Source organism: Lissotriton helveticus, chromosome 6 (genome assembly GCF_964261635.1).
Source record: "Lissotriton helveticus chromosome 6, aLisHel1.1, whole genome shotgun sequence".
Taxonomy (NCBI): Eukaryota; Metazoa; Chordata; class Amphibia; order Caudata; family Salamandridae; genus Lissotriton; species Lissotriton helveticus.
Window position 1 is genome coordinate 490,242,515 of NC_136067.1, and position 21,953 is coordinate 490,264,467.

At 40.4% G+C, this 21,953-nt stretch overlaps 1 protein-coding gene across 4 annotated transcripts in view; it reads left to right on the plus strand.

The window, feature by feature from the left end:
- FBXO9 (F-box protein 9) overlaps positions 1-21,953 on the plus strand; it is a 407,092-nt gene that overhangs the window by 149,441 nt on the left and 235,698 nt on the right. For all 4 annotated transcript variants that reach the window (XM_078647941.1, XM_078647942.1, XM_078647943.1 and 1 more), the window contains 2 exons: positions 17,543-17,642; positions 18,615-18,745. In XM_078647941.1, coding sequence (XP_078504067.1) covers positions 17,543-17,642; positions 18,615-18,745 — 231 coding nt within the window. The remainder of the gene's footprint in view (positions 1-17,542; positions 17,643-18,614; positions 18,746-21,953) is intronic.

A 21,953-nucleotide genomic window follows, 5' to 3' on the forward strand; every position in this document is an offset into this window, starting at 1 on the left:
TCTTCAACAGAATCCTTTTTGTTTCTGCTTATAATTTCAGGTTCATCGACTTTTCGTCTTTTTGCTACAACCTCCCCAGTATTGGTCACATTTCTTCGTTTCCGGCCTACCACACGTTTCTCAAACAAAGGATATTGAGGCAAATGTGGCGCATACTCTCTTCTTAACCTATTGTATTCCTTAACACAATCTAGATCCGCACAAATGCTTGTGACATCACACTCAATCAAGTACAATCCCGATAAAGTTCTAACTCGTGACAATGCCACATATGCCATACCCTCCTTGAACACAGAACTGCCAATATTCACCAATGCACTGTCTACACTTAAACCTTGCGATTTATGGATTGTCACCGCATATGCCAAGCAAACAGGAAACTGCTTACGGCGAACATATAAGTCTTTTACAAGCAAAAATCTAGCAGAACAACGACCAATTAGCTGTACTTCCTCAATGCCATCAAATTTAATTTTTAAAAATACAATTCCATCTCTATTTCTGTATTTTACAAAATCAACAACATTACCCATTGATCCATTTACCAGACCTCTTTCAACATGTAAATTCCTTCTTAAAATTATACGGCAGTTCAAGCACACATTCAGAGTCTTTTCAAAACCTGCAGTTTTAGATATACTCTTCTCTAATGAATCCAATTTTGTTTTCAGATTCTCAGACAAAATAATTGTTGATCCCATATGCTCTACTCTGTCAATAGCTTCCAGTTTCACAATCTCTTGCTTTTCTAAATGCAACATTTTGTTGTTGAATTTGGCACATTCTGCAAGAGTTGGCATCAAACATATTCCAGATTTCTTCTCAGTAATTTTCTGAAAAATATTCTCAGGCACAACATCTTGTTCTGGATATAAATTTGACAGTAATCGTGCATGTAAAGCTTCTTTCCCATGCTCGGTCACTTTTCCAATTCTAACATCTTGTAGAATAGTCTTGTAAACTTCATCCTTCGCCTGACGCATATTTTCATGCAGTTCAGCATAATTGAAGTTTAACCATATATTGACGTTGCCAATGCTGCCTAGGCACTTCCTGGTATCTTCATGCGTGAGCATTTTGAACACAGGTTGCCCTTTCACTGGTGTCAGCTGCAGAAGATCTCCGAAAACAATGATGTGTTTGCCACCAAATAACACATCATACTCTGTTTTGAGAACTTCTTGCATTCTCAAATGCACAAAGGCAAGCATGACATTGGAAACCATGCTTACTTCGTCAATGATAAGAAGTTTCATTTTCCTCAAGATTCTTGAAACTTCAATACAAGCATCTCCAGATAGCTTGTGATATTGTAATTTGTTGTCATGCTCCACTGGCAGCATCAGTAAACGATGTAAAGTAATCCCTTTAATGTTATGTGCTGCCAGTCCAGTTGGAGCGGTGACAACACAAGACAGCGATGACTCTGTCCTTTCCTGCAAATAACATGAAATTGCTTTAATAAGGAAACTTTTTCCAGTTCCCGCTTCTCCACTCACGTACAGTCGGACAGGCTTCAACGACGTACATGAGCACTCTTTCTTGTCATGACTTAATCCATGATCAATTTGCATGGTAACTTCGTCATATATTTTCCTCTGCTCAACGTTGAGTTGTCTTTCCAACTCTTCTAAGTTAACCGCATCCTCCTGAGCATGTGCCATGGCTCTTTCCACTTCATTCATAGCAGTGGCAGCTTCATTTTCGATAACAGGTCCTCCTAGTGGATCCTGACTCAATGAAGCAGAACTCTGACTGTCCTGAGAACTGTCTCTGGCAATCTCGGCTGCAATCATTGCTTCCTGCTCAATTTCCGCATTCAACATTTCTACATATTTGGGAAAAGCAGGACATTCTATGGTCTCCTTGGCGGCATTGAAAGAGTCTTCGTAACAGAGAAAATCTCCAAGCAGTTCCTCTTCTGCACGCCAAGGCGTGAAAAGTTGCAAAAGTGCTAAATAGAAAAACTCCTTTTTTTCAGGAGATTCGCCACTCAATTTTCGATGGTTTACCAAGTGGCATTTTCTTTGCTTGACCAGACATCCCTCACTTCCTATTACAGCATACACTCCTTTCTCAGTATCTTCTTTGATGTTCCTCTTGAATATGTAATTTTGAAGAACCTCATATAAACAAACATTCTCGAGGTGAATGCTTCGATTTGGATAATATGTATCCAACATGTTGGTCTTCAAAATGTCGGTACTGTTTGGCTCCTTTTCCGCCAAATACTCAATTTCCCGCACAGGTTTGAGAACTCGATTACGCGTTGCAGCAAGACCAAGACTCGCCCAAACGATACTCCTGGACTTGGCATAGAGACTTGCTGAAGACAACCGGTCAGAACATTCGTACGCTCCAATTTCTCGATGCGACAACATCTTCAGACTGAAACTGTACAACTTCTTGCTGAGGCTCTTTTCATGGGAAATGTCCTCCCACATATCCTTCAATTCTGTCTTCTCTTTTTTGGTGATGTAAGACGTCACATACCGAGCCACAGCCATACAGTTATCAGCCACAAACTGTATATCCATGTTAGCATTCCACATGGACAAAATCACCGGGTTGTAGTCGTTGATGTACTTGGACTCTTCGTTCCTCTTCAAATTGTATGTGTTTTTAGGTGATTTCTTCATCACATTATGTCGCAGCGAAGACATCAAACTGTTTACTCTTCCTTTAGAAATCACCGGTCGTGGAAACCCGAAACGACATTTGGTGTAGAACTTGTCCTTGTTTCGGAATTTACGACGACAGTACTTTCCACATCGATGGCTTTGGAAACGCAGAACTTTTTCTCTTAGGCTTTTCTTCTCCTTTGCGTTTGGAACAGCACACGTAGAATACTGTTGTATAAAACTCATCACTGAGTCTTCTGGATCCGTTCCAAATTTAGGTGCATCCTTGATCCACAGCAACATATGTATATGAGGAGCACCTCTTGCTTGGTACTCCTTTCTCCAGAAGAAATCCAACACCTCTCCAAGAGGTGGATTCTTCTTATTCATGATGAAAGACATCATAGCTTCAAATCTATGATTGAAGTACCTACATACATTGACTGGATCCAAAGAGCACAGTTCTCCGGGTGTCTTGAATTCGATGTTTTCTACGTTAGCATTTGCCTCTCGTAGAAATTCAAGTAAGTCTTCCCAGCCATACTCGGCACAGCTCAGAGTGAGGAACCATGTGGGAGTTCCTAAGTTCCTCAGCATACATTTTAAATCACCATGACGACGGTACCAGTACTCATTAGTACCACGCTGACACGCCATGAGATTAATCAGGTGAGAATCCAAAATACTGTCTTGGACATTGACTTTATCCATAAAGTCACTTGCCGAGATGTTTTGCATGTGTATACCACTTTTCAAGATGTGGTTCACTGCATATGACAGTCCAGACAGATCGCTTTCAAACAGGAGATGAAACAAATAAGGAATGCATTGTCGAAACCTAGCATCTCCTGCATACAATCGCAAAGTCCGGTATTCAGAAGCAGGAATTTGATGAGGTCGCTCCTCATATCTTCCTCCCTGACCTGTTGGAAAAAGCTGTGGGAAACACCGAGCTTCCAAACTTTCCTCCCAAACACTAATGGGACTCCCTTTGGCTTGTTTCATTTGAAACAACTCAATAGCATTCCCCATGACTTCCTTGGAATGCAAAGGATGAACACTATAATGTTCATATATTTCTTCACTAGTAGAGGGTTCTACTTTCTCAATTTGACCAGCACACAAATCGCTATCCTCTTCCTCACTTACTTCCTCTTCTGCAACATATACATTCTTATAGTATTTATTATTTTTTTTCAAATACAATGTTGCCTTTTTAACTTTCCTAACATCCACTAAATCTTGCCATATTTTCTTATTCTTTGTCGGAACCCCATTAACTAAGATAACCAGAGGTTCCTCTTCCACTTTTTCTACTCCAATTGTGTTAATGTTTTTCTTCAAATCTAGAGGCAAATAAACAACTCTTCCCTTTAATCCTCTCTGTAAATCTGATGGAGGCAATTTCCCTGTCTTTGGCTCCATTCTTACAATAGCCTGAAAGGGATGGATACTTTGAATCAAAATAGATTCATAAGTATTTAAATCCTTCAATTCAGAAGGAATCTCAACCAATTCCAGATTATTATGAACTGCTCTAGCAGGCATCTGGTTTTGATTTAATTTGCAACAACAATAAGTACACACACGTTGATCCAATCCCAAATCAAAACAATTTTCTGCCATCAAGTATGTTGCGAAATCCTTCCATTCACTATTATTTTCCCTTTCACTTTTTGCATATAAATCCACTAACTTAGTCTGATTCTTATAATAAGTGCGTCGACAACACACACAAGTGAAATTTGGCCTCTCACTTGATTTGACCTGAAACGTCGCAATTTCCCTCTGGAAATTATCTGTACTGGAAACCTGTACACTATCTTCCACATTACCTGCTTCTTCTTGGTCAATTTCAACATTCTCCTCTTTACTTCCAAAGTAACAAAACTCAATTTCTTCACATATATTCTTCACATCTATTTCAGAACCATGCAAAAGAGCAGCGCATAATTGTTTAAGCATAATTGCTGGACTCTTAGCATAATACAACATTCTAACTAATTTCCTCACTTTACTATGATGCACTGCTAGCATCCTGAAATGATGAAAAACACTCTGGCATACTCTCCTGGAAAGACAAGCCAGTGAATGACCATGCAAACCTGTCACTTCTCTCACTCTGCATGGATCTAATTCTTGCAACAACCTCATTTTCTGCTTCAAACTTTTCTTATTAAATGACCGTACAAAATCACAAAGCAAATTGATGGAATCCTGTCGCACACTGCAAATACTACTACACTTCCAGGTGTACACAGGACCCTTAGCACGTCTTCCTAAAACCTCATTACCTAACACCTCTTCTGCCTCTGTTGTCACAAGTTTTTCTTTTTCAACTGGACAACCATCTTTCACTTCATAAGCTCGACCACTGGTGTCAACTGCATGCACCAAATCATTATCCTGGAAATAACTCTCCTCATTAAAAAATGCCTCACAGCTTGAACTATGCATCCATTCTCCAGAAAAAACTTCACATAAATTACTACGATTAACTATTCTCTTCCATCTACTATTTCTTTTGAAATCATAAATTGCCTTGTTTAGCTTCCTAATACTATTGATTATCAAAATAAATAACTTACGTTTAATTTCAAATGCCTGATCAATAACTTTCTCAACTTTTTTTTTCTCTTATAGAAAACCACTTTCTGTTGACCTTTCTTAATATTTTTTAACAAATTGCCAATTATCCTGTTGCGGAACATTCGTTTACGAATGTCCCTAAACTGTTGTTTCCTTCTACTATCATGCACAGAGTTATCTCTTGCTCTAGCAGTAACATTTTTCATTGGCCTTTCCTTTCCGTTTGAATTGCTTCTCTTTTTCTGGACTGAAACATTTTCTGTAGTAATATTTTTTTTACTACAAATATTTCTTATAAATGTTTTTGTACTCTTACCCGGTGCTTTCTTGGTGACTTGACAAATCTTTTTGTTAGAGGACTGCTGCTTTTTTTCATTAACCTGCTGTCTTTGACGTTTTGCAGCCTTTCTCACTCTTTCTTTGGTTGGCATGCTGAAATCTTGAAATGATCTGCAGTTGAATCTGTGGTAAAATATAATAAAAAATGTTATTAACCACTATTACCCAACAGTAAATCAATAACAGTAATCAAAAACTTAAAACACTACTTGACATTTTTACATAGAAGATTTTTTAGTGCTTGGCAAATTTAGAATACAGAAATAGCAAAAAAGAAATGGAATTTATATTCATGTTACCTGTGCTATTTTATATGTGAATCTGATCTAATTTTATGAGCATATTTTAATATTTTATTGAAGACACTACACATAACCTGTTTTTGAAGGTGTCTTTATTTTTAAATTAAACGGTTTACATTTTTACTTTTTATTTATTATAAATTTTTAAAATAAATGTTTATAGTTCCATAGGCTCAAGCACGTCCGCTTCCCATCCTATGTCATATAATTCGGACAAATCTGCATCCTCATCACGTTCTTCTTCATCCTCAGAATTTAAATCATCCAAGGGATCAACATCCACTGATGTTTCAATTACGAGTTCAATGATGAGGTCAAAATCAACTGATTGCTGATTGTCGCTCATGTTGATGTTGTCTTTATCTTTAAAGAAAGATAACAACAATGAGATGTTGCAGAGTAAGAGACAAATCTCAGAGATTATAATAGTAACATTTTTTAACAAGAGTAACATTTTGCAGCTATTATATAGCCATGTCCAACGATGCTGAGCAGGTGAAGCCTATGTCTAATTTTTTAGTGAACAGGACTCATCTCTTCTTAACCTTGGATAAGCCTCACCGACTCTGTGTCCCCTGCACATACCTAAATGTAAAGGGGCAGATTTATGTTAAATGGCACATCCCCAGGCATGCACCAGTTAACGTGCACCGCTGCTCTGCCACTCATGGTGTGCCACATTTACAATCAGATAGGAGAAAGCTACGTCAAAACCCTGCGCCTGCTTGAAGCAGGCATAGGTCTTGACGCAACATTGTGGAGATGGGGCACCCCTGAGCCTTGCTGGAGCTGCATCACACTTGCGATACAACTCCAGCAATGCGCCACCTATACGGCACAGATGCGTCACGCATCTGTGCCATTTTTGCCCCATGCTGCGCCGCATTGTAAATGCAGCACACCATGGGTGGCGGAACAGCAGCGCAGGATGACTGGCACATCCCTGGTGATGCGCCAGTCATCATAAATCTATCCCTAAGCTTCTTATCTTGTTAGAGATGAACCGCCATATGTATCATCAAACTATTTTGCATTTCCTAAATAGCGAATTTTAAGGGATAAATAGCAATTCTTTACCATTCCTAATTTGCGATGAGCAAATTGCTAATTGCAAATTACCCATTCATTTCCATGGGCCAGGAGGCCCATAGGAATGAAGGTGCAATTTGCGATTAGCAATTAGCTCATCGCAAATTAGGAATTTTTCCAAAGGTGCAGGGGTGTCTCAAGAACACCCTGCTGCACCCCTGAAAAAGAAATTTGGGGGCATATGGCGCACATACATGCCCTAAGGGCATGTATGGGCGTCATATGGCACCTTTTGTTTTTTGGAAAAAAAGCTTTTTGAAAAGAATTCGCAAATTACCACCAACTAGAAGTTGGTGGTAATTTGCAAATCCTTAATGGCATTTTTTGCATATTTTTTGTTTGATACATTGCATTTAAGGAATCGCAAAATTTGCAAATCCTTCAGTACAATCGCAAAATAAGGAATAGCAATTTTTTCTATTCCTTATTTTGCATCTAACTTGTTTGATACATACCATTTGTCTAATTAGCATTCGCAAAGGCCGAAATTCGCAGAATTTTGACCTTTGCGAATGCTAATTAGCTTGCTACATATGGCCCCAAGTGAGGCCTGTCTTGCAACATGGTGCATCTTTTGCATCATTGCTGCATCGGTTTCATGTGGCACGTTTTTTTACACCATGACACATCTGCCTAAATGCATCAATTTGTAATTTTGTCGCCTCATAGCAAATCTTTTGCACCGCCGCTGCATCAGAAAAGTGACGCACAGTGGCGCAAAAGAGGCATACACCTATCATAAATCTGTCCCTAGCATTTTAAATGATTAATTCAGGATGACAATAAGGTGTGGCCTATCCAGAGGTTTGTTTAAGGTGAGGCCTACTCAGGATTGCAGATCAAAGTTACACTTGATGAACAATACAGAGCAGATAATACATGTAAAGGCCTACCAATGAAGTAAGTTATGTCCACTTCATTGTGCCAGTCATCATAAATCTATCCCTATGCTTCTTATCGTGTTAGAGATGAACTGCCATATGTATCATCAAACTATTTTGCATTTCCTAAATAGCGAATTTTAAGGAATAAATAGCGATTCTTTAACATTCCTAATTTGCAATGAACAAATTGCTAATTGCAAATTACTCATTCATTTCCATGGGCCAGGAGGCCCATAGGAATGAAGGTGCACTTTGCGATTAGCAATTAGCTCATCGCAAATTAGGAATTTTTCCAAGGGTGCATGGGTGTCTCAAGAACACCCTGCTGCACCCCCTGAAAAAGAAATTTGGGGGCATATGGCGCACATACATGCCCTAAGGGCATGTATGGGCGTCATATGTCACCTTTTGTTTTTTGGAAAAAAAGCTTTTTGAAAAGAATTCGCAAATTACCACCAACTAGAAGTTGGTGGTAATTTGCAAATCCTTAATGGCATTTTTTGAATATTTTTTGTTTGATACATTGCATTTAAAAATCACAAAATTTGCAAATCCTTCAGTGCAATCGCAAAATAAAGAATAGCAATTTTTGCTATTCCTTATTTTGCATCTAACTTGTTTGATACATACCATTTGTCTAATTAGCATTCGCAAAGGCCGAAATTCACAGAACTTCGGCCTTTGCAAATGCTAATTAGCTTCATACATATGGCCCCAAGTGAGGCCTGTCTTGCAACATGGTGCATCTTTTGCATCACTGCTGCATCAGTTTCATGTGGCACGGTGTTTTTTACACCATGACACATCTGCCTAAATGCATCAATTTGTAATTTTGTCGCCTCATAGCAAATCTTTTGCACCGCCGCTGCATCACAAAAGTGACACACAGTGGCGCAAAAGAGGCATACACCTATCATAAATCTGTCCCTAGCATTTTAAATGATTAATTCAGGATGACGATAAGGTGTGCCCTATCCAGAGGTTTGTTTAAGGTGAGGCCTACTCAGGATTGCAGATGAAAGTTACGCTTGATGAAGAATACAGAGGAGATAATACATGTAAAGCTCTACCAATGAAGTAAGTGATGTCCATTGCGCCAGTCATCATAAATGTATCCCTAAGCTTCTTATCTTGTTAGAGATGAACCGCCATATGTATCATCAAACTATTTTGCATTTCCAAAATAGCGAATTTTAAGGAATAAATAGCGATTCTTTACCATTCCTAATTTGCGATGAGCAAATTGCTAATTGCAAATTACCCATTCATTTCCATGGGCCAGGAGGCCCATAGGAATGAAGGTGCAATTTGTGATTAGCAATTAGCTCATCGCAAATTAGGAATTTTTCCAAAGGTGCAGGGGTGTCTCAAGAACACCCTGCTGCACCCCTGAAAAAGAAATTTGGGGGCATATGGCGCACATAAATTTTAACAACATTCCTTTACCTCAAAAACGATTTTCAAGTCATAATTTGAAAACACTGCCCACGGGGAAATGACTTAAAATGTCCTTAAGACACATGAAAGTGTTTTTTTAAAGCCTTTGCAAGTTTTTGGGTCATTTTTAACATGGCTATGTAACTCAAACAGTCAAAATCTAAATTTACCATGCACAGGTGGGACCATATTTACAAGGAATGTGCCCCACGGGGAAAGGTCTTTTAATGTAATATGGGAAAAATGACATCAGAGACACTGAAATGCCTTATAAAGAAGCATACACCATTATATCCTTGTCATAAATTTACAAACCATTCCTTTTCCCCAAAAACGATTTTCAAATCATAATTTGAAAACACTGCACATGGGGAAATGACTTAAAATGTCCTTAAGACACATGAAAGCGTTTTTTGATTGCCTTTCCAGCATGGTTGGGTCACTTTTAACATGGCTATGTAACACAAACATTCAAAATCTAAATTTGCCATGCACAGGTGGGAGCATATTTACAAGGAATGTGCCCCACGGAGAAAGGTCTTTTAATGTAATACTGGAAAAATGACATCAGAGACACTGAAATGCCTTATAAAGAAGCATACACCATTATGTCCTTGTCATAAATGTAAAAACCATTCCTTTTCCCCAAAAACGATTTTCAAATCATAATTTCAAAACACTGCACATGGAGAAATGACTTAAAATGTCCTTAAGACACATAAAAGCGTTTTTTGATTGCCTTTGCAGCATGTTTGTGTCACTTTTAACATGGCTATGTAACGCAAACATTCAAAATCTAAATTTGCCATGCACAGGTGGGAGCATATTTACAAGCAATTTGCTCCACAGAGAAAGGTCTTACATTAAAATGGGAAAAATAACATCAGAGACACTCAATTGCCTTATAATGAAGCATACACCATTATGTCCTTGTCATAAATATTATAACCAATCATTTTCCTCAAACGATTTTCAAGTCATAATTTGAAAAGACTCCACAGCTCCTATGCACAATAGCACCCTGTCAGTACTAATACTTCACATTTTCTCCAATTACATTTTCTCAAAGAAACAAAATCTATTTGTAAAACACTTGAGACAAAGCAACATTTGAAGAACACAACTTTCTTCATAATTTTCTCCTTAAAGCACACTATTCTCTATCTAAATTAAAGAAATCTTTTCTCACCTTAGCAAATACTTTGAGTTTCAAAACAGTCTCAGAAACACACCAATTTGTCTTCAGCAGAGCAAAAGGTATGCACTCCAGAGTCTGCAGCTATCAAAAGCACAGAAATGCTGTAATTCTTCACACATATCTCTCATGTCACCCAATCAAAACTCTTCCCTCACTTTTTTTCAAATGAAAACCCTTCCCCCCTCTGCCCTTTCTGCCTTTTCTGCATGGCAACCACGTCTTGGAAGACCTCTGGTGTTTGCAAGTTCACACAACAATGTTGCAATTGAACTCTGAACTCTCAGTGCACCTCATATCCAGTGCATTCTTTCATTTAATGATTTTTTCTTGACCACTCAAAATACATCTTTCAAACAACTCATCCATGCACCCTAACTTTCTGTTTTCAGCAATCAAAATCCACCAATCACTGTTACTGCTTCATTAACACAGAAACTCCACAGTTTTTTTCATTTTAAACTCTTATTTTTTCAACTGCCATTTCATTGCCACACTTCATCTGACTGCAGGAGAACCTTCTCTCACCATGTTTTCTGTCTGGATTGTTGGACATAGTTACATCTATTGGGCTCAGAGGTATGCTGAGAACAGGAATTTACCTAACCTCAATTTACAAGATGTGGAAATTAAGTGGTTTGGCCACAGAGGATTAAAATGTCACCAATTGATACCATTGGTGAAAACCTTTATGCATTTGCCAAAACCTGACCTGTTAATTGTGCACTGTGGAGGTAATGATTTAGGCACTTTGACTGGGGTAGGTCTGGAAATGCTTTTAAAGGACACCTTTGAGCAATTGATGGCACTTTTTCCTCAGACTGCCTTGGTATATTCAAATATATGCCAAAGACAGAAATGGAGGTGGTCAAACCAATTTTGTCCACAAATTGAGAAGTCGAGGAAGCATGTAAACAAATCTGTTTCAGCTTACATGAGAGACCATGGAATGGGCTCCCTGTACAACAATAACTTGCGTTACTACATGCAAGATATCTACAGAGGAGATGGAGTTCACTTCTCAGATGAGGGCAACAGAATTCTCATTCTGAATTTAAGACTGTGCATTGGTACCTACTTATAAGTACCTAAATGTACCATAAACCCAAAAGCTCTTCTCAGAGCTACCCTACATCTGATCACTCACAATTATTATTTTACTCTAACATTTTTCACTAATTTTCAACAAAGTACGCTCCCTGGGGCGCTACCCGGTACGCGAACCGGGAGCTAACCTCGCTAAATTTAAAAAAAAATGGGTTTTTTTTCGCACATATGGGCCTCCTCAGCCACCCCCAGAAAACCTAGGGGGTCAAGATAAGTCTACCGTGCCCCCTTCTACCCATTCTGAACATTATTTGCCCTCCATCTTGTATCTTAATTCGACCGAAACACAAAATGGTGGACTCCCGTAACGCTTAAGGTTCGCGAACCGGGGCGCTCGCCAGTTCGCGTACCGGGTCGCTCCCTGGGAAGCGCACCATCAAAAAAGGTGGGAAAGTAGTTTACAGAAAAGCGACTGGAGACAATTTCACCAAATATAGATTACCTCATACTACATACCAATGCCTACCATTTTCACAAATTTGATTGAAATTCCATTTAACCATTTAGCCTGTAGACCTCTCTAAATACCCTGAGGTCAATTACTTCACAAAACACATCTGAAGTGTTGGAATTGACAACCAATTAAAATGTTACTTTAATTTTCTACTTTTTTTACCTGACATTTGATTGGCTATGTACCTGAATATATATAAAGGAAGAGAGAGAAACACCGCCATTTTGACTACTACTTCCTGAACTACATTGCAAGATCATTTTCACTCACAACTTAAACTTGTTTTTAGAAGGTGAGATATTATTTTATAAATTTGAAAACATTTTCAGATAGTTATATACTATCCCTCTGTAAGAGTTAGACATTGAGAAAGGCTTGTTTATTATAATTATGGATTGATTTAGGTTTCTGTGGTATAATTATGAATTTACTTAGGCTTCTTCACAGGCACTTTTTAATAGTACTACTTCACGCCTCACAAGTACCTGTCTGAACTTAAACCCAACAGTGCCCTATCTCTACTGATATATTTATTTTTTATGCAAATTACAGCAATAAAATGGAAGGTGAGCAGAATGTTTCCTTCGAAATTGTTCTGGAGAACAACACAGAAAAAGATATTGAGGACAATGATGACTCAGATTTCATGGATGAATCACGGGACCATGAATTAGTTCAATGTGTAGAATCTGTGGATCATTTACTTCATTATGATGACGGTCAAATGTGGGAACTTATGTTCACTCAACAAGAGGACATATCGGACAGTCAAATGCTAGACGTTCTATTAAATTTTGAAAAACAATCTAGGAGTAGGAATTCAACAGGTGCTTAATTTATCTCTAGCTTCAGGTGATGTTCCCCTTAACTGGAAGCGTGCCTTGGTGAGGCCTCTACGTAAGAACAGCTCCATTCCATGGACCGACCTCACGAACCTGAGACCCATCTCTCTTCTCCCTTTCCTAGGGAAGCTGGCCGAGAAGTATGTAAATCGGCACTTATCCAACTTTATTGAGAGTGTAGGGGGTCTAGATCCCTCTCAATCGGGTTTCAGGCCTAGGCACAGCACCGAGACCGCCTTGCTGTCCGTCACTGACAATCTTCGTATGCTTCAGGATAAAGGGTTCTCCGTTATCCTGGTGCTATTAGATTTGTCAGCGGCGTTTGACACGGTGTCACACGAGATCATGACCACCAGACTAGTTAACATCGGTCTGGGTGGCAAGGCGCTGGCTTGGCTGAGGAGTTTTTTCAGCAAGCGCACTCAGAGAGTTATACTGGGTTCCTTCCAGTCAGAGAAGGTGGAGATCTCAAAGGGGGTGCCACAGGGCTCCTGCTTGAGCCCTACATTATTTAATATCTACGTGGCACCCCTAGCTAACATCGTGAGATCCCACGGGTTTATCCCTGTATCGTATGCAGACGATACACAACTCCTCTTTCCCTTTAAAATCTTGACTCCCGAAGTGCGCCACTCCTTTGCTCAAGGGATGAAAGAAGTGGCACGCTGGATGGCAGTAAACCTCCTTCAGTGCAACGTCTCCAAGACGGAGGTGATGCTTTTTGGGGAAGCAAAAAGACTATGGACTCCGGACTGGTGGCCTTGTGATCTTGGCCCAGTCCCAGAGCCAAAAATGGTAGTGAAAGATCTGGGAGTCAAACTGGATCAGGAGCTTACTTTAAAACATCACGCTACTTCTGTAGTAGGCTCCTGTTTTCACGTTATTGGTCTTCTCCGTAGGGTGTTTCCCATGCTACCTGATTCCACCAGAAGAACTTTGGTTCAGTCACTCGTGTTGAGTAGACTGGACTATTGCAATGGTCTGCTGCTAGCTGCCAATGAAGGGGTCATCGCTAGACTTCAAGTTGTGCAGAACACTGCTGCCCGCCTTGTTCTAAACGTTCCGGCCAGAACCCCCTCAAAACCCCTTCTAAAAAAACTCCACTGGCTTACTATAAAACAGAGAGTGCGGTTTAAAACCTGTTGCACTATCCATAAGTGCCTGTCTGGTAATGGCCCGGAGATCTTAACAGGGAAATTTTCCCCATATATTCCCGTAAGAACTCTGAGATCTGGAGACCATGAACTACTATGTGTCCCCAGATTCTGGAAATCACGACAAGGTGGTAGAGCCCTGTCAGTGGCCGGCCCGAAACTCTGGAACGAACTCCCACTGGAAATCAGAGCTTGCAGGGATCATCTTCCTTTCAGGAAAAAACTAAAAACTTTTTTATTCAACTATTAATACTTGTAGTATTATAGTTGAACATGACAGGGCTATTTGCTTTCTGACGTTGCCAATGGCGCGGAGATACTCCCTAGGGAGTCGATTCCCAGCGCGGTACAAGCTTGCAAATAAATAAATAAATAAATAAAAATAAAATTGTATGTAATATTAAAAAATTGTTTGAGTCTTTAATCATTTTTATATGTAATTCATAAACAATCACAATAATAAATAATTGCTTAAAAAATAAAAAAAATAAAAAAATAATCAACAAAACCAACAATCAATTAACATACAGTATTTGAAAAGTCTATAATTCTTTTTTCCTTATAGTACGCTGCCCGGTTCGCGAACTGGGCGCTACCCACGCAAAAAAACAAAAAAAATATTTTTTTTTGCCCCGCGGGGCCCTTTTAAAGCCTCCACATTAAACCTAGGGGGTCAGGGAGGATCTACTATGCCCCCTTATGGTCATTTCCCCCTTTGTTTTGGCCTCCTCTTGTCTCTCAATCCTACCGAGAGACAAGATGGCGGCCGCTCCGGACTGTTTAGAATGTTGACAGACACCGGAGAGCCAATCAGCTTTGCTACGCGAAGTTCCGTTACGCGTAAAGTCCGCGAACCGGAGCGCTGCCCGGTCCGCTGTTACAGATATATATCTTTTTTTGAACGTTAATTTCTCAAAATCCACTGAAGCACATATATTGAGACCTAGAAAAGGCACATCGGGCTACCAGTCCCTACAATTTTGCCAAGTTTTGTGGAAATCCATTCAGCCGTTCGGGCTAAAAGTGAGGCCAACCGCCCTATGGAAAACTCAATGTTAAAAACACGTTTTTGGACCCCCCTTTTTTCTCGGCCCCCCCTTCACGAACCCCCCCCAAATTTTCAGGGGCTGCTCAGAAACAAAATGTTCCATTTTCCAGAAAATTTCAGCCAATTCCGTCCACAAACGCCAAAGTTATTAGACATAGAATTTTCAAAAATCCCATACGGAAAAAATCCTAACTATATATACCTACTGGCGACCGCCAGTAGGTAATATATATTGGCACAAGTGGTAGTAAATAATAAAGTCTCGACCTCCTTTTTGTTGGGGCGTGGTACCCGGTAGGGTTGCCCGCTGTCCCCCTTTCTTTTCGCTCTGGCTATAGAGCCTCTGGCCGCCTGGATACGCTGGGAACCCTCGATTAGGGGGCTGCGGTGGTCCCCTGACTGGGAGGACCGCATATCCCTATATGCAGATGATATTTTGTTGTATTTGGCCTCCCCCCGTAAGTCTCTCATTGTGATTTGTGATGTCCTTGCCTCTTTTGGGCGAAACTCTGGCCTCTCTATCAATTGGAACAAATCGGTCTTATTTGTGTTAAAGGGTGATCCTCCTGTACTTCCTAGGAATTGTCCTATACAGGTTAGTGTAGAAGGATTTAAATATCTCGGGATTTTTGTGTCTCTAGATCCGTCGATTAGGTATTCTCGCAACCTTCTTCCCCCTCTTCATCGACTCAGGAGTGATATATCTGATTGGAAGAAACTCCCTCTCTCATTAGATGTGGTGCCTTCGAGCTATTTCCGTGAAATTGAGAGTCTACAGCGGAGTCTGCTGTGGGAGGGGAGGCCACGTATTGCATTGCATATGTTGGCTCTTTCATGGTACGATGGTGGCATTGCCCTCCCGGTTGTCAAACGGTACTACTGGGTGGCCCATTTGGCTGCAATTAATCACTGTACGTATGGCAGGGTAGACGATCCCGGCTATGCCATGGACAAGTGGTTGCTCCCCGGTAATAATTATAATAGAGCCTTATATTCTCGACCTAATAGAGTGCAGTTGACGGGGCCTACTAAGCATTCTGTACACGTGTGGCATGGGGCTACAGACTCAATGGGTTGGAAAAATAGGTTGACTATGGCCACCCCGCTGTGGGACTCTGAGAACCTTGGTAAGATATGGAAGACGAAAGGCTTTGACAGGTGGGAACCTATTGGTATCTCCTCAGTTAAAGATATTTGGGGGAAGGGGGAGATTAAATCATTTGAACTAATGCAGAAGGAATATAAACTTGCACCCTCTGAATACTTCCAGTATGGACTGGTTCGGCATTCTCTCCTGTCACTATTGTCCGGTGGTGCTGAGCCCTCGGAGCCCTCCCCTCTGGAAGACAGAATACTGGACGGACGTTTACCTGATAAGACGATCTCTCTCATATATAAAAAATTGATTAACCATAGGACGGACTCTCTTGGGGCACTGAGGGACAAGTGGTTACAAGACGGAATTGAACTAGATGATGAAGACTGGCAGTTAGCTGTGTCCTCTCCTAGAGAGGTTGCGATCCCAGCTCGCCTCCGACTGGTTCAGTTAAAACTTTTACACAGAATTTACCTAACGGGTCCTAGATTGGTACGTATGGGACTCTCAGATTCGGGGCTTATAAACGGAATTGTGGCAATGTTGGTGCCTTTATGCATATTATTTGGGAATGTGAATTTATTAGTACATATTGGCGTATTATCCATAACACAATTGGGGAGGTGCTCGGGGTCTCCCTTTCCCCGAAGGCAAGGAGATGCTTGCTTAACATATGGGAACCTACGGACTTAAACAACTCAGACGCAATGGGTCACTTTGGGCTATATGATTGCTAAACGTGATATCGCACAGTTATGGGGAGTGGAGCGGGCCCCCTCATTTAAAGGGTGGGAAAATAATTTCGATTGGTGTATGTTTAGGGTGAAGACTACATATCTCGCTAGTGGACGCCCTCGAAAATGGTCACAGATCTGGGGACCTTAGAATAGTCACAGGGGAGAAATTTGTACGCTGCCCTTTGAGGTTGTATCTGATGATTCCCCCTCTCCGTGAGGTTCCGACATTTTTCTTGAACTTTGTTTATCCTGTCATCCCAGGATGCTTGCTTAGCTACCATAATTGACCCACTGTAATGTTTTATATGCTAATGTTTGTTTCAATAAAAAGAAATAATTGCAACAAAAAATATATATATATATAAATTTTTTTTGCTTGTACACTAAATGCATTTTTATGATTCACGCCTGACAATAGTAGCTGCTTACATTTGAACCGAAATGCTCCATAAATATTTTAAAAATATTTGTAAAATATTTTTGAAAAATATTAATGTTATGAGTAAGGTTTGAATATAAAGTGTTTCATCAAGAGCTATGACTGCAGCCGCTGTTTTCCTGAAACAGGAGACAATAAAACTGCAACAAGGATTTGAGCTAGTTGCTTTTACTTTATCTAAGCAATGTGTGTTACATTTTATTTTGCAGCCATCAAGTTTTATCGCAGGGCGATGCAGCTTGTGCCAGACATTGAGTTTAAAATTAATTATTCTTGGTCTCCGGATGGTGATGGAGTAGGAAAAGGCTAGTAAGTACAGCTTCATTTGCGTTTCGGAAATTGAAAAATATTAATTTGGTTTAGCGGTTAGTATGGGCATATATTCGCTGTAGGCAGGTTTATTGTCTGCTACTCCTGGCGTTCCCTTGCATACCTGTAGCACTGCCCTTTCTATCCTTTAGGACCCTGAAGGCAATGTTTGGAACAGAAAGTAATGAGGGCTCTACATTCTCTGATACATATTGTAGTTTCCATTCCTTGCCTTACCTTCTGAGAAACAAAATGAAAACTGTTATGGGCAAAGTAGAGATAAGGGTTCAGTTCAATGATGTTCTCCGAGTTCAAAGTCCTAACCCCTGTTTTGTGATGAAGAAACAGTCTGTGGTGATGTTTTTCTTCTAGTCCAACCAAATTGTGGATATACATTTAGACTTGTGGTTTTATCTCTCATTCCATTGATGAAAGCTGAGAAAAGATGTTATTAATGTGTTCCTTTACAGTTCCTTCTTGTGAGTCTTTGTCTCTAAACTCTGGTATGTGTATATATTCTTCTTGTGAACTTTTCCCCTTTGTCTATAAACAAGCGTATTTATTGACTTTCATCATCAATGAGTAGTTTGTGGGAAGCCCAGGAATAGTTCTTCAATGCAAGTTGTTTTATATAACCATGTTATTGAAATGATATTATTAAATCCAACATAATTTACATTTGAATCATCACAACTTCAATTGTAAGTGTATTTTCTAAGGAGTCCTCATGTAATCATGTTTGTATTTTTTTTGTATCACGCAGTGAAGAATTCTATCCACTAACACTCCACACTGTTGTACTTTTCTTTACTAATAAACATTATTTGGTTAACCTGATAATTTGTGAAGCTTGACTTCAAATTTAATACCTCATCTGTCCCACCTAATTGAGTGTTGTTCCTCACTCATTAGCAACAATAGTAGATGTAGTTCTCCTTACCAAGACTGTACATTTTCTTTATATTTTTATAGCATGGAGAGTACTGATGATGAAACCAACATGGCAGACTTGATGTCCTACTTCCAGCAGCAGCTGTCTTTTCAGGAGTCTTCACTCAAAATGTGTCAGCCTGAACTGGATTTTAATCAGACTCACATCTCAGGTGAGACTTGGCTCCAAAGACAATAATATGGTTTTAATCAATTGAGAAAATCAGGCCAAAGTCTGAAGTTCAACGTTCTGGATTACAGGCAGTAGTATATATGCTGTGAGAGCCACATAAAAACCCAGTTTACAAATTCCTATATGATGCAAGCTTGACAGATAGGATACTGCCAAAACACATAAATATTGCCAAGAATTGTGTACGTGTCCATGTTAAGCAGAATCCCCCTCTTATGAGTTAATTCTCAGAACAAGGATGATATAACACACACACATTTTTGTTTGTCTTTATAGCGAGTGATTAGCAGGCATAATACACCCTTATTTACACCCTGTGCTCAACGTGCTATGACTATGCAAAAGCAGTTTCTACTGGCAGCCTCTCATTGTTTAACAGAGAGAGGTAACATTTTCTGTGACAACTATACTAATTATTGATGTCCTGTCAAGTTTGAGTCTGCAAAAAAAATATTCTATTTGTGTTTCAGCACAGCTAAATTGACAATGCAACTTTTATGTGTATTTCCTAAAACTAATGTGCACTATGACATATGTATTTTTGTGGGACCCATAGTTCTCTTTTCCAGCACATCCATTCATTAACCTAGGCTGGTTCGCTACTGACATTGGTTTAAAACTGTTCCTCACCTGAAATGTGTGTATTGGGGTTTGGGCTTTTATATTTGTGTGTATGTGTCTATAAAATGTATTCCTATTATTTCCCTACATCAGTCCCCCGTCTAGTTGATTTTACAACTATCTTTACCACCTTCCCATCTACTGGGGGCAAGGAGGGGGGGTTACCTTATGCTCACTACTCTATCCCTCAACATCCTTAGTGCTTTTCCTAATCAAAAAGACCCCATCCATTCTTTTAGCTGTCATCCTTTTACAACATGCTATTATCATCTGATAAATCTGAGTTTTCAAGAGCAATAACACCACCAAAGTCAACAAGGCTGTGGAACTTCTTCCCAAACTGCTGTACCATACTATTCTGCAGTTCATTTTGCCTGGTGCTGATGAAGAAAGGTCTTTGGATGGTCCATGGGAAGTCATGTAACTGGAAGATGTTCACACCTAGTATCACCAGGGAGGGGGGGTGTAGAGTCACGAGGGAGTAGAGGCCATTCCAGTTCGGGGTAGCTGCATGTGGAGCTGGGCCCCACACATCCAATAGTGATCCAGCAGGCTGGAGGTGCCGCTCTGCATTGTAAGTGGTAATCTTGCAGTTGCGATTGCTCTCCACCCTTACTGTCCCATCTCCTCTGAAACAAAGAGAAAACTGTATTAATTTAATTGGTATTCTAAGGTGTGTGGTAATTTCTGTCCATGTATATCTCTGTATGCTTGCATCCCATATTTCTTGACATTGGCCTATTATCTTAGCAAATCTTAGGTCACCGTTTGGTAACATCCCATAATAATATTGCTCTACAAATGAACTTGGCTCCAGTGTGCAATTTGTCAAATTGCAAACACTGATCCCGTAATGCTAAGACTTGGTCTGCTCGCACAGTCAGGGGGAAGAGGGATAACTAAATAGTTACTACATTCTGACGATGGTTAGGACATTCCAAAAATGCCTCAGTGTAAAATGCCTTTTTCCCAATCTTTGTGAACCCTCTTTTGTCCTGCCTTCTTCATTCTTGATATCTTTTACATTATCTCTTGTTTTTCTGTCAGGATTAGTAGAACTTCAAGGGTGGTGTCGAATCGATTTGTATTAACGTGTGCAGTTACAAGGCTAACATGAGTTTGTTGTAGCTGTTCTTTTATTCTGCATAAAAAGATGTGCAGGAGACAGCATGTAATATTTGGAGATACCTCTTTAGGGAAATGCAATCTGCCCATTGCAGCAACCTGGGGATGATGGTGCATACATAACTGGTGGTGGATATGCCTATACTATGCATGTGGCTGATACCACATATTCTCAAATAAAGCAGTGTGGAGAGGGTGATGGTCAGTACCATTTTCAACAGTTCTGCATATGCTTGTAATAGTTGATTATAGTTCCAAACAACGGTGGACACAGTGACGCACTTTCCTGTGGTGTTCACTTGTTATGTATTGCAAATAGTCAATCTGATTGAGTGTGCACAAAGCTACTCCAGCACTTGCCATTGTTGAGTGCCAACTGCTGTGCAGACAAATGAAGAAGTCAAACTTTTGGAGTGGTGTACCACTCGGTATTAAGACAAGTGGTGGTCAATTAATCAATGAGTCTTGTGATATTAAAGTCTTGAATAATCCTTTATTTACAAATATTGCCAGCCAACGCGTTTCGTTCATGAGAATGAACTTCTTCAGGGCATAAGTCCACGTTCACTGGAGAGGAACGGGAAGTGTGGGGTGGTATTCCGGGCGGCATGGGCCAACGTGGTAAGGGCCGGTGTGCGCTGTATCTGTGGACTGGGTGGTGTGAAGAGCTGTCCCCTTCTGTGATTATCACCCGTCACTCCTCCGGTAAGTCGAGGCATTCTAAGAAAAAGTCGAAGAGACGTTATCGCTCTTCTGACTCCGCTAGCACAACGCTCTATCAGAGCCGCAAACGCCGCCTCCAGGCCCATACCCTCCGGTCCCTGGCCTGCGAGCGTCGCCGGAGGAGATTCGTGATTTTCTCATTGCCATGAGGACTCACTTCCCTCCGTTGAGGCCTGCTGGCGCTCCTTCAGGCCCCGCAGACCCGGTTTGGGGCCTCGGTGGGCCGGTGGCTCCGTCCCGGTGCTGTCGGGTGCTTCGGCCCCGGCACCGCCTTAGGTCCCGACGTTGTCGGCCCCCATGGGATCCGTGCCCGGATCCCGGTTGATGACAGTTGACCTTACCACTCCTCTGCTGGCGCCGACCCCTTTGGTGTCGCTCCAGGCGCCGTCCGCGGACGACGTCGACCCCGGTTTCAGCCCGGATCCTTCTATTAATTACTTATTTTCCTTATACAACTTCTTCCCTTTCAACTCACTTATTCTCATCCAGTTTATTTGAGCTGGTGAACCTATAAGCAGAGACATGTCTAACGTCCTGTATTTTCTGCACATGTGAATATATGACAAATATTTTATATTACTTTTTTATGTATGTTAAAATATGATTGCAATCTCCCCCCAAAAATGTTATACTGCAGTTTTAATCTACAAACTCCCACAATAGTAGAATATTGTAATATACTGACTAACTGTTATTAACACTGTCCATAAATCTGTCTA